General features: G+C 32.7%; 1 protein-coding gene across 5 annotated transcripts in view; it reads left to right on the top strand.

Moving 5' to 3' along the window:
* Positions 1 to 1,375: 1,375 nt before the first annotated feature.
* LOC134281235 (cartilage matrix protein-like) overlaps positions 1,376 to 13,543 on the top strand; it is a 32,988-nt gene continuing 20,820 nt past the window's right edge. The window contains exon 1 of one of the 5 annotated variants that reach the window (XM_062763727.1): positions 1,376 to 1,619. In XM_062763727.1, coding sequence (XP_062619711.1) covers positions 1,593 to 1,619 — 27 coding nt within the window. In that variant the 5' untranslated portion in view covers positions 1,376 to 1,592. Of the gene's footprint in view, positions 1,620 to 8,821; positions 8,952 to 12,890; positions 13,216 to 13,543 lie in introns of those variants that run through there. The other 4 variants (XM_062763713.1, XM_062763738.1, XM_062763719.1 and 1 more) reach the window with 4 other exon arrangements.

Raw genomic sequence — 13,543 nt, 5'->3', positions numbered from 1 at the left:
AGCATCGTTTTAACATCAACATCAAAGTAATTGTATAAATTATCGATTTTTTTTTTATTTTTTTTTTTACAAAATAATTTACAATTTAGCAAATGACCAATGACAATTACGAATTCCATTTTATTGAAAAAGCAATGATATCAAAAACCTTTGACTTAAATTTATCGTGGAGAATGGTTGTGCATAAAGTTGAAAAGTCGTCAAGTTTTTATGCTATTGATTTTGGTAAAATTTTGTGATTTCAAATTTTCAAAAAGTTCTTTGGAATTTTTAGGCATCCACATCTGTCTTACACGACTTCTCAGTTATATTGTTGCACAGTACTCCTGAAGTTTCTCCTTCATAATTGTCAAAATTTTAGCGAGGAGCAAAGAAAGAGGCCTGGTAGAACATTTACTGGAACCCGCTGTGTATCTTTGTTTGTAAAGATTTTTATTAAATTTTGGACTCCAATATAGATATTAATTAATGATGGTTGTTGGTAATATTGAAAATATTTAGTTCTACTACTGGTATCCAACTTTTACCCATAACTTTCTTTATAAGGAGGACATTCTTCAATATCATATTTCAGATTTAATCCCAGTTCCTCTGAAATCCAATTTAAATGGTGAGCCTTACTAACAAAGACAATGTTGTTACCTGCTTTGTCAGCAGGGACCAGTACATACTGGTCATGTTATCTCCTTTTTTGACTTCCGAGTTACTGAACACAGAAGGAAGCTTGGTTTACATTTTGCCCCTCAATCGCTTAATGCGAGATTTTAAAGATACATCTAATCCATTCTAACAACGTATCATTGTCTTCTTTTTCATGTTTTGCCCATCGCCTTAGTGGTCTTCCACAGAATCCCTTGTATTTATGAAATTTTGATACCAGTTAGAAGATCAGGGTTCCCAGAATTTTGGTCTTTTTAAAAAGTTAGACAAGACAATTCAAAGCAACCTTTACCCAGAGAAGTTGACATCTCAGTTAAAGCGGATTACTCACGTATTTGAGAAATTATATACCTATTCTCGATACTTGAATGTTGAATAAGATTCATTGCGAAGTAATTATTTTTCAATATCATACCCTTGAACTCCTGACTCCAACGATATCTTTTAAATTTTCACTCCATCATAGAATATTTCAAATAAATGTCCAAAAGAAGTCAATTATTGTAAAATATCAAAACCTATATTCAATGTATGGTTAAAATTGGACCATATACCTACTCCATTTACGTTGCGCCTTATTTAAAAACATCTGGCCCAAATAAAATAGTTTATACACCAATCTGACAACAAGGTTTTAATTGCACAGTAAAACAAAAACATCAGTCACGTTATAGTGTCACTATGTTCCGCAAAAGTGTCAGTCAGCACGCTTTGTGTTAAATGTAGGTACTGCGCTGGGGCCCTTTGCTTATTCAGAACCATCCATATATACACACTCTTTCCATCACTATTCAGAGAACCGCTGTGAAATACCTAGGGCCATTAAGTAGCAGCCGCGAATCTTTTTTCTGTCGCACCTGGACTTTATTTTTCTGCCTTCTCATAAACAGCGAGGACGATTAGAGATTTTCTGCTAATCATCTGGACTAAGAATGATGAACTCGGCATTCTCAGCACAGGTAAGGCGACAATTAATTAACACCTGGACGTAATAGACGTTGATTGTTAATTATCTACTATGCTATGTTCATCGTAGACGTAAATATCAAAATGCATAAAATTTCTATATATTTTCACGGTGTTGAAATTCGGTAAATGATGTCTCTACTTCAAAATTGGAGGTTCTTCTACAAGTACAGAAAACGTCTGAAATTGTTTTTCAATTGCATTAAAGTAAAAGAACTATCATACGCACCGTCACGGAGCGACGGGGGTTGATGAGGCATACCAAATTATTTAACACATACATAATTTTATTTGACTGTGGAATGGGCCCTTTTTTACCGTATACAGTTTAGCTAAGCGTCATTGCTTTGGTATACAGAATATTAATGAAATTATTTGTAATTTTTTGCGTCGTACAACAAATGTACCGACAATCTGCATGATTGAACGTTTCGATGAATTACTAATGCAGACAGTCATTAAATACCTCAGTAGCTTCTACTACGTAACCTGTAGGTGAAGTATTTGAAGTCTTTAGATTCCTGGTTTGACCTGATGACGATAGGAATTCCAATCTGATATTGGTTCTCTTCTAACAGACAGGAAATCATTTTATAAAAAAGATTTTTTTGCATGTAAGCATCTTAACTTTGACGGAACAAAGACAATACACAGTATCGGCTGAACTGTTGAGCTTTAGGATTGTGGGGATATCGGGGTCTTTATGTGTCTGTTTTTGTCCAAAAGGATTACGTTTATTGACCGTCCTCTCGGCCAAAAGGCAAAGCTTTTTTAAACTTCGCACCTTTCTGATCTCTTGAGCTTTGTGAGAATAATACACTTTCAACAGTTGCAAAGAATTTGTGAGATCTTCTTTAGGGGTTAAATTTTATAGAATTTCTTTGAACCAGCTCATCTTGTCCTTGTAAATTTTTTTTATACATGTATAATTTTACGGAATAAAACTAGTTAAATGGGGGATTAATCGTTCAAAACACTGATGTAAATGCATGTGGAGAATATACAAAACGTCATTAAACTTGTCTGGAATGTCAAAAATGTAGAAGACTTTATTCTACAATTAGCCATTTAGGTGGATATTTATAATTTTATATGAATTTATAGATGATTATGGTGATATTAATTCATAATTTCGTTGACCATTGAGGCAAAATGCCAACTTAGCATTCCTTGAACTTTTAACTTTTCAAGTTTATATGATATTATTTTTCTTTTACATTTATTTAAATATATTATCGAACGATTCAATTTTCACTTGCATGTTAATAAATTATATACTTTTGGCTATGAAAATTGCATTAATTAAATAAAAAAAACTAGCATGCCTCTATTAAGCAAGCCTTGATTTAATAGAAGTAAGTTGCATGGAATTCATGTTAATAAAGAAGTATAGAGATTTTGAACAGTAATCAAACTGTAAGTAAACTGAAACAATACATATTGGGAGCAGAGCAAACAAGGACCTCTAAAACATCAGAGGTATAGGATCAGGAGGTGGGATCTAAAACATCAGATATGTAGGATCAGGAGGTGGGATCAGGTGGGACTCAATGGGGGAGTATGTATCCACTGCTGAACGGTAATACGGAGTGCTCCTTGTCCTGATCTGACAAAGGGAAAATTCATAGGAAAATCAGTGTGTAAATAATGGCATAACAAATTGCATAAAGTTAGTCAGCATTCGTCGTAATGATAAACTGTATTTGCTGACAATTTAAGATCACTGTATCGATCATGTAGTTTGTGAAATGCTGATTATAATGAGACTGTCGATATCCTTGTTTCATGAAACTCTTTGTCAAAAGCTTGTCTTTTTCTACAAAGTGTTTGAATTAAGAGCATGTTTTTGTGAATCGAATAAATTTGGAGACGATGTTTATTGTTTCATACATCCAAAAGGAAAGTTGACGATAGAACAAATGAAGTCATCGACATAATTTATCTAACTGTTGAATAGAAGGCCACATCAAGAGACTTCTTTTCATCTAGAAGATTTTAAATAATTTCTGCTTCATATGAAAATATAAACAGGTCTGTTAATAACGAGTTGCAGTTGGTACCCATAGAAATTCTGACAAATTGTAGAAGACTCTATTTTCAATAAACTACAAGGATGCTGTAAATGACGATTTCAAGCATATATTTGATATCTTCTTTTGAGTACTTGTGTGTACGATCAGAATGTTCGGATGCTGCATGCCTATATAGTTTGATTTTGCGTTACTTTATAAAAATAGCTTATTTTGGCCGTTTGACATCCGGGCGTTGTAGACAAATATTGATGTAACGGAAGCAAACCATCCTCTCTCGATTGAAAGAGACACTCTCAACTAGAATTTTCTTCAATGAAATTTGAAGCAAAGTTAAAAAAAAAATTATGTCACGGTATAATATTAGTCTAAACTATCAATAGAAGTTTAGTGCTCTTACATAATTTGCCGTGGCATTCCTTAACACAAGGAACTGTCACAAAAATATTAACATAAGTGCTTCCTCACAGGGACAGATTCTTTCTGAGTTGTAAGGAGCTACTAGTATATACATGTAAGCATGTTCTACCATTTAAAGGTCAGACACGGGTTTAAAAATTTTCATTCAGTATGTATTATACTGCACAACATTATAAGTATTGAAATATCGAAAAATTTACAGACATCATTTTCCCTTTATTTTTGGTCATAAATTGTGTTTTTCTCACCAGAATTTCGAAGTCCAATTCTTTATGTAGATGTACGATTTTGCATAGTTACGGATATATTAACTAGTTGAGACAATTTTCTGTGATGATTTCATGTTTTAGTTCATAATATATTAACCATGCTCTTTTCATTACCGAAATAAAAAAAAAATTGAAGATGATTTTACCAGGAGTAAAGCACGTTCTTAACATCTAAAGATTGACTTGAAAAAATTCTTCACAGTTTCCCTTAAAGTTTTCTTTAATTTTATTAAAAGGGTGTCAAATGATGTATTTAATTTGATCTAGCGGTTAAATGTCTTTTCTTTTGATAAATTTCAACATGTTTAACAGCATGTGGAGAAAATACTTTGTTTGAAAGTTTGAAGTCTGAATTCTTTAAGGTATATTTTAGAATGTTCTCTCTAAAAGGTATTTTAAATTGTTTTGATATGCATGCAAAGTTCGTCCTTAAACCAAATTTCCATAAATTACAACTATATACAAAACATTTTAATTAATATTTCATACATTCTGGAATTCCATTGATGTCCCGCTACAACTGTGATTATACGAGTTAAATAAATGACAACTAATAAAAGAAGTATTTTTGCTTATCCAGCTTGTTCTTTTCGGCAACCTTTCTGCACATATATATTTAATCTTCGGTCCCATTGTGGGATAGTTTAATTTTCCTTGAAGTTTCTGTAGAACATTTATAGTTTGCAACAGATACAAATTTTTCCAACTGATAGATCTTAAGTTTTGCCAATACTGTTTGAGCAAGTTTAACTTTTTCCTTCTTTTGGCATTTGTACAATATGTACAACAAAGGGTAGAACTTAATTCTTTGGTAGTTTAATAAAAACTAATTTTATTTTTGATTTATTAAAACATTGGTAAAGCATTGACGGACGGTGGCAGTCGTTAACTTGGTAAATACGATGTCTTGCGGACACTAGCCGTGCTATTGTTAAAGTTCAATGTATTTTCAAAGAAAATATTGTTCCAGTGTAGGTTAAGCCGGTGTAATATACCTTTCCTTTTCAGTGTGAGCCATTAACTTGGAATAGATTTAATTTTCAGTCAGTGGACCATCTATTTTCTACAAATAAACAACCATGACACTACATTCATAGAAATTACCTGCCATCATCCGTACGCCGATGGCGCAATCGTATCTTGGCTTTCACTCACGCGTACTTTCATTTCACTGGTCGTTCGCATTTGCCCACCCATTCAATTACTATCTTTACAATCATATGTCATACAATTATCATAAATAACTTTGAATTCATCTTCCCAGCAGATTTAAAATGTTGGAATTTAAATATTTCCAACTACCTCACATTACATTCGACTTCCAGCCGACCTATTCGTACAATCGTGCTTATTTTACAGGTTTTTATTTCCATGTTAGGAAGGCTTCACAGCAGGAGATAAAATCAGGATCTGTAATCAACGAAATAACAGTAATAACAGTCATTCAGTTTTAAGTTGGAATTGCTGTGATTTTGACTATTATTGACACCATTTACATGGTTTAGAAGTCCCATCTTTTGCATATATACAGTGTAGTCATTATTTTTCTTTTACGGTTAGAATTAAATACTGAGTATTATATGGAGACAGTTATCGGTCAGATCTTGTTAAAAGTTTCTTTTCTATCAATTTCCCATGATATCTAATCAAATTTCCTGAAAAAGGTACTTCTGTTGTATTTATTTATTAATTTTCCAAATTTACTATACATCACTTTTGTTTCTTTTAGGGTTGTAATTTTTCCCAAGTATAAGCTGAATACTGATGTTAGTATTCGATACTCTTACTCGAGTAACCGGTTACACGTTTATAACCCTAGTTTCTTTATTTCTAAACTTTCCGCATGCTCTTCTGACTAGAGTCCTCAGCGTAAAACCTTGGTCAGACAAATTGATCATAAGAAACTCATTGCACCTGTACTTAACGTCAGATGCTGACCACAGGGCGTGCCATTTAACGGTTCGCACATCTATAATGTGGAAAATACCAGTTATATATGACAAGATTTTCTTCTTTCAGTGGCTAGAGATTACTTTTTGTGGATTTAACAAAGTATTTTTGCTAGCAACAAGTATGAATGAGTAAAAGGTGCAGCCCGCAGTCATGCTTTTTAGTGCTACCAACCTCCATGTTTTCCCTTTCAATCACGTTTACAGGTGTACATACTGTTGTCAAGTTTCATTCATAATCTAGAAACTGTAATTTAGTATGCAAATTAAGAGTTAATTTTAATATATTTAAACAATTATAATTACGTATATCGTAATCTTAAACAAATGTGCAATCACGTTTGGAAGTGCAAAAAATATTCTTCAACAAACCGAAGAAATGATAGAAGTCAGCAAAAATATCAATTTACAAATTTCCTACATCAATCAAATAATATGAAACATATATAATTTCAACCTTAAAAAACACACCTTGCATGATTCTAATTCTAGTGTTTTATGTCGACCTGTTCGTCCCTTTTTGCGACGTTATTAGTGTAATGGTGGCATCGTTGCATTTTTTCTGTCACTTTGACAGATTAATTCTGTAACACTCGGTAAATCATTCTATACAGGTAAATTCTTGCACTTTTAACAACACCACCCACTGCAGTGTTAATACACTAGTAATAAATTTAGCAATGTGTCATATTTGTACACTGTTACATTCTTGAATAGAGTTGATATGCATTTCAATGCGATATATAGCCAAGATGATTGGGCCTGTTGTATTTACTTGACGAGCTAAAATAAATGTATATTTCACTTTCCAACTTACTAGAGCAAGCATCTATATAACTACAGTGTATACCTTTATCGTGGTAAAGAAAATAGTTTTAATCCCTTTCTACTGTAACAAATGAATGATAGTGCCACATTCTGATCCACTGATATTATCAATGATGTCATGAATAGATAGCCCTGTTTTGGTAACATCACCTCATGACCTTTTGCTACCAGTAGCAATGTGCTTTTGGCTTATGTGACACAATTTCATCTTCTATAATTCTCGCTCTGGAGTTCGATGTCTTCCTATCTACTGTTGAATCAGCAGCTTTATTCAATATCTCACCTTTTCATCTATGTCGCATACTTACGATTTCAAGTACGGTGAAATATTCGTCGTGCAAATGTCTGTCTTTTGCGTCAATTGACTTTGAGGCTTGTTTCAATGTCATTTTGCGATGGAAGTAAGTAAGGAACAAGGTTTAGTGTGCCACTATGCTTTACAATATTCTAATGAAACTTTATTATTCAGTTTCAAAATAAAAGAACACTGAGTTAACCAAATTCTTTACATGTAAATAAAAAGAGTTTCTTGTTATAAAGGGTGTGCTATGTATTTGGAACCAAGTAATGGCGTACAAACAGTAAACTTACAAATGCAGGTGGTATTTAATCGTAATCTTCATCAAATCAGCTAATGTTTCAAAAGAGATAATTTTGATTTTCAACAAATTAAGTCCTTGTAAGAAAATAGTGTCATGTCACAATGAGGCGATATAGGACGGTGACTCCAGATTGCGTTCTTTTGGCAAGGGGTTCAAATGCCTCAGCGTTCGATACCTTGCGAAATTGATGGAGACTCGACAGTTTAACAAGTAAATTCCCTCAAACTCAAGTGTAAGATGGAGACAGATCCTCCAGTCAGTAGCTATAGACGGACCCCGTAATCAGGACATTACACCCGAGATCAAAAAGGGACCCCGTAAGATTTGATTAAGTGCAAAGGTAGTAAAAAAGGGAAAGAAGGGTTTAAATATCGAAAAGTATAAACAACCTAGAGATTATAATTGAATGTTGATATTAAAAGTTATGTTACGCGAATGTGTAAATGTACTCCACGTATCAATATTGAAAAATAAAAATGAAAGCATGTCATATTGAGTGCCAGTGTGCTTTAATCCACAAGAGCCCTGAGCCAAGACGAGGTTTTACATCGGGGATATTGTCTGGGTATATTAAAACGCAGCACCATGCATTACATGTCAATGTCAAGTTTGCGAGACAATTTTGTAAATATTTTGCTAACAAAAATGATATAATAAAATGACATTTTATTACATAATTGTCGTTTATTCGTGTAAAGATATTATCAATGATATGCTTTACTGTAGGAAAGTTCCAAGTTCAAAGGTAAATCGTACACATTGATAGAGTTGGCAAACCATTTTTCACACAATTATTCTTAATAAAAAGGAAATCATTATTAAAAGTTGCATAACAAGAATATACCGTTTAGTTTCCTTATTCAGAATGCTTCATTGGAAATGACAAACGAAAGGCCTTTCTGATCCCGCCATAATTCTTTTGAAGACTACTTTTTAAAAATCTCCACGTCTGTCTTTTTAAAACTGCTGTGAGCGCAGCATGTCTACTCGCTTTAAAGACATAGTCAACTGTTCCTCAAATACACGTTATCTAATGATACAAGAATAATTTTAAACAAATATTGACTTAAATGGCATATCAAGATCTGTTTGAATAGGCTGATTTAAATAACTAGGTAATAATGAAGGCGTTTTGGTCGCCTTATACTCTAGTTTCCTTGTTCAGTTTTATATTGTATGGGACTCGATCTTAACACGAAAACACCGACATAGGATACCATGTTTTCGGTGAGTTGATGTTTTTTAAAACTTGATTTTAAAATAGACAAATTCTAATTAGTAGGAAAGTGAAAGTGCTGACCCCCTTATTTTCATCAACATTAAGATTCTCTTAGTTGGATTATATAGTTTTGCATTGTTGGTAACACTTTCAGTGGCAGTTTGTTTATGGATGCATTTTGGTGAACAAATTTTTAAACAGGCGAAAGAGAGACGGTGGATTCATTCATGTTATTCAATATGCATTCTAATAAAAGATCAGAGTAATGAGCAGGCTAATGAACAGATGAATCTTTTCTTGCGAATTGAATACAAAGTTTGACAGAAAACCTTAAATAGATTCTTTACAATCTTTTTTTTTCCAAAAAATTCACACAGTGTTGTTTAAAAGGGGCAATTGTCGCAAGATATACACTTTTGTTATTTATTTTATAAAAGAATTACACGAGTTATCTTATGTTTCTAACAGAAAAGACGTTTTCTTACGAAAAATAATTTTAAGTTTGTTATTCAAGCAAATAAAACTGTAAGTTGTTAAAAATTTAATGATATATGATCAAAAGATACCCGGGGGCGTCATTCGTGCGTGTTTAAGTGTCTAACCTGTTGCAGTCCTAGTAATATTTTTGTTCAAACCGTCACATCTATGACATGAAAGTCATGTCTAATCCACGTTTACCGTCTGTATTAGTGTTCATTGCATTAAATTAAACAACGTATTTAAAATTCGATTTTATGAAAAGAAAAGCCAGTAACAAATCTCCAAAAACCACAGTCTGAGTGATAATGATGGTTTTGCATGGGATCTTTTTATTTCAGAAGATTGTTTATTCCATGCAAGAAGAAATTGGAAAAATTTCAGATATATATCAAAATTTCACGTGGTGCGGAAACATTTCACATATATGTACAAAAATTGTATGAGTTTAACATTCAAAATTTGGCAGTTTTTTGGAAGGTCGGAAATTCCTATTCATTAGCATGTATAATGCTGTATATTGTATGGATGTTTTTCATGCTAACAGTGATATTGGTATGTTGACTTTTCCTGCTTTATAAATTACAAAGCAATGGTTTCTCAACTGTTTGATAAAGAAACACTTACTACATTTAAAAGAAATTTGTTTTTACAATTAATTTGTCGTTGACAATATATAAATGTAGGCAAATGCAAGGTTTGTTTACCAATTGTTTTTAATCTCAATTCAAACTTGAATAAAAACCAGTCTGAATGAATTCTTTGATAAGCATATTCTATGCTTTGCAAGGCTTGGGAAATATATTCCTATCGGATTTGTAAATTTCCCATCAATTCAGAGCCACACGCTTTCACACGATTGTGATGGGCGTTTTTACTCGTTGTTCGCTCCGCGGTAAATCTAATTAAGAACTGGCCAAATTGGTAGGTATTTGATAATTTGTCGCCATTAGACTAAAAATTGGGTTTCCAAAAGGAACATGGTCAACAGAATGCCACAAAGAAACGTTTATAGCATATGACGTGCTTTTGTATAAGATCTTTAGATATATGCCCATAAACGATAATGAAAAGATACATTTTCTTATTATCCACATGACATCTTAAAAGGGTCCCCTGAACAGTAGCCAGACACGAGTCAGGCACACTATACTCATAAAACGGGCTTTTGGGTCGTTTAATTTGAAATTCAACACATTTGATAAATAATCAATTACTTTTCTGTCGACCTTGAAAATAAATAGTTGTCCGTTGACCCAGTGGTCACCATGCTCTTTAAAATAGTCTGTCCCCCGCTGAGTTATTTGACCTCTGTGTAAGGACCGTGTTAATGGGCGTGTTGCTCGGTCTATTGACTACTGTGTAACACATACTCCTTAATACTGTTTAATGGAGTAATAGGAGTCTGGGCCGTGAATTAAACACTTCATCATATACATAAAGGATTGAGGTGCGAGTCTTTATTTCCAACATTCAAATCTTAAATGGCCTCGCGATCGGTTTTGTGGTTGTCTGGAGTGTACAATTACCATCAAAATTATTATTTTTTCTCACTTTTCCTTGAATACGACTGCAAAATTGGGTCTAAAAGCAAACCAAACGCATATATAAAATAAAAATCATAACTTTTGATCTTTAATTAAACCCATCATGTTTAGTTAAAGTAATAAATTCTGTACTTTGCATAGTTGGTTTCCTGCTAGGTTAATCCTCTAAAATATGAAATAAACATAATTTATTGTAATTATTTTCAACATAGTTGATACAATCTATTGATACGGACAATTTACAATTGTATAACTTACATGAGATTAAAAGAGAATACTAGTCTCATACATGTGCATAGGTGCATTAAAAATGGAGACTAAAATAATGTATGTAAGTGTGCACTACCTACCAGAGATGATCCTCTATATCTCGAGTGGATCAGAAAAGTACCCGTGTTCTTTGTTAAGTAGTAAATTACAGAGACATGGGGTCAAGCATATTTAAACAAAAACAAAAAACAAACTCTCTGATAACAACAAGGACAGTGATCACGTTCAATCATAACCTTATCTTTTTTGAAATCATCAAATGAATACAAATATATACACTGTACAGGTATCTGAAACAGATGTCAAGAATATTTTACATACTGATAATAAGCAACAGATAAATTGTGAATTTGTGTGTGCTTCTTCCAAAATTGTTGAATGTTTGAATATTTTTTTCTCTTATTCACCTTTTACATTAAAAAAAAATTGAAGTCCCGTGGTTATCATAACTAAAAGAAGCCGAAGCTCTGTACTTGCAATTTGAACCGTCCAGTGCTTCGATAAATATTTTGGCCGCTCTTTATTAAACCTCTTGATCTATCTTTGACCAAAGTCAGGAAGATCTGTCAAACAGTGAAATTTGATTCTCCCTTGTGACAGTCCCCGGTAACCTAAGTACTATCATGTTACTGTCCTCTGTAGGTCTATAGTTATTGATAATTGACCTTTCACTTTCAGAATTCAATTAATTCCTAACGTTTGCATCGATCAAACTCCCAAATCTCGCTTGTATTTCGTCTTCCTCACTTTTTGACGTAACTTTATATTAATTATTCTAAGCATGTCGTTCCGTGATAGTATTGTATGAACTGTTGTCCAGTACATCTTGCCAGCTGCGACAATACATACACACTATTTCGACCCTTCAGTATATATTGTCGCTGACGACAATATACTGTAAACGTATTACATTTGGTGGTGTATTCTTTTTAACGCTTTTGGCCGAAAGATACTTCCGCTAATTCAAGTACATCGCTAAATATCTTAAACAACAATATCAAGAAATGCGCTAAATCAAATTTACGCTAACTTGTTTAAAATCACTTTCCGCTAAATATCGTATACACTAAATATAATACATTTACAGTATTTGACTACCCTGATAAACATATTGTTATCCCAGAGACAATTGTCGGAGAATTGTCCAGTAGGCATTTTCCATGAAGCAAAAGAACAGTGCAAAAGCAAGAGTATTGTTATAAGAGTGCATGTCTCTGTATACATAGTGTGATGTTTGAGTTCACAAGATATGGTATACAATCCTAAATTACATCTTAGTTTCTTCATAGAAATTTTAACACACAGTTGTCATTTTAATTCACAAGATAACGGAATACAATCCTAAAATACATCTTAGTTTCTTCAAAGATAAAAAATATTTTAACACACAGTTGTCATTTTAAGTCTAATGAAACATGAAAAATTGTTATATTGTAGAATGATTATTTATAAACATTTTTTTTTATTATAACTAATAGAATAAAAATACTTTTTAAAAAAACTTGAGATTTAAAGTGTATAATGTTTTTAAGTGTTTAAACAATGATACTTTGTGAATCTTATAAGATAGTAATTTGGTTATCAAGATTTTGAAACCTTATCACATTACCGTTGAAGTTGACACAACTCAAAGATATGTCAGTACTGAGGGAAAAGGGCAAAGCGCAGTACGTGTATAACCACAGACACACACAGTAGAAAACGGTCCAATTCTACATGTATTTAAAGGGACGTCCACCATCTGTGTAACACTGATACTCTTTGCATTGGTTGAAGGGACTTTAATTAAATAGTGTCCAAAACCCAGCCTTGTTATTTGTGTAAACACTCAGTTAATTGGATTTAATTTTTCGCAACTGAATTTAAAAATATTGGAATTAGGTTTTTTTTTTCTTTACAATTTTACGATTTTCTGCTTATTTCGAAAGGATATTCTGTCTAAGGATTTTTTATTTGAAAGGAAAATCCAGCTGCAATGGTAAGCTATTGTATTGTTGTTACTTATTATTATTTTGCAATATAAAGCATAAAATGTGACTGACTTTTCAAAAGCTTTTTGTGGCCAGTCTTTGTGTGTTTTTGGGATACCATTTTTCTCTCCATCGAACAAGCCTGGTCTCTTGTATGCCCGATTGAAACCAAATTTAAGAAAAAATAAACACTACACGGGCACTTCAACATCTTAGTGAATATTCTGTTTAATTTTTCAATCTTTTTAAGACTACAAGAAAAGCACTTTGTTGCAGCTAAGTAAATGGTAGGATTTCATACATTCTGTTGGGGGGACTCTTGAGCATGTATAAATA

The sequence above is a fragment of the Saccostrea cucullata genome, unplaced genomic scaffold (assembly GCF_032062105.1).
Source record: "Saccostrea cucullata isolate Sc308-1 unplaced genomic scaffold, CSIRO_AGI_Scuc_v1 ctg105, whole genome shotgun sequence".
In the NCBI taxonomy this organism is placed as follows: Eukaryota; Metazoa; Mollusca; class Bivalvia; order Ostreida; family Ostreidae; genus Saccostrea; species Saccostrea cuccullata.
Note: the sequence above shows the minus strand (reverse complement) of the source record. Positions and strands in the feature narration are given on the sequence as shown.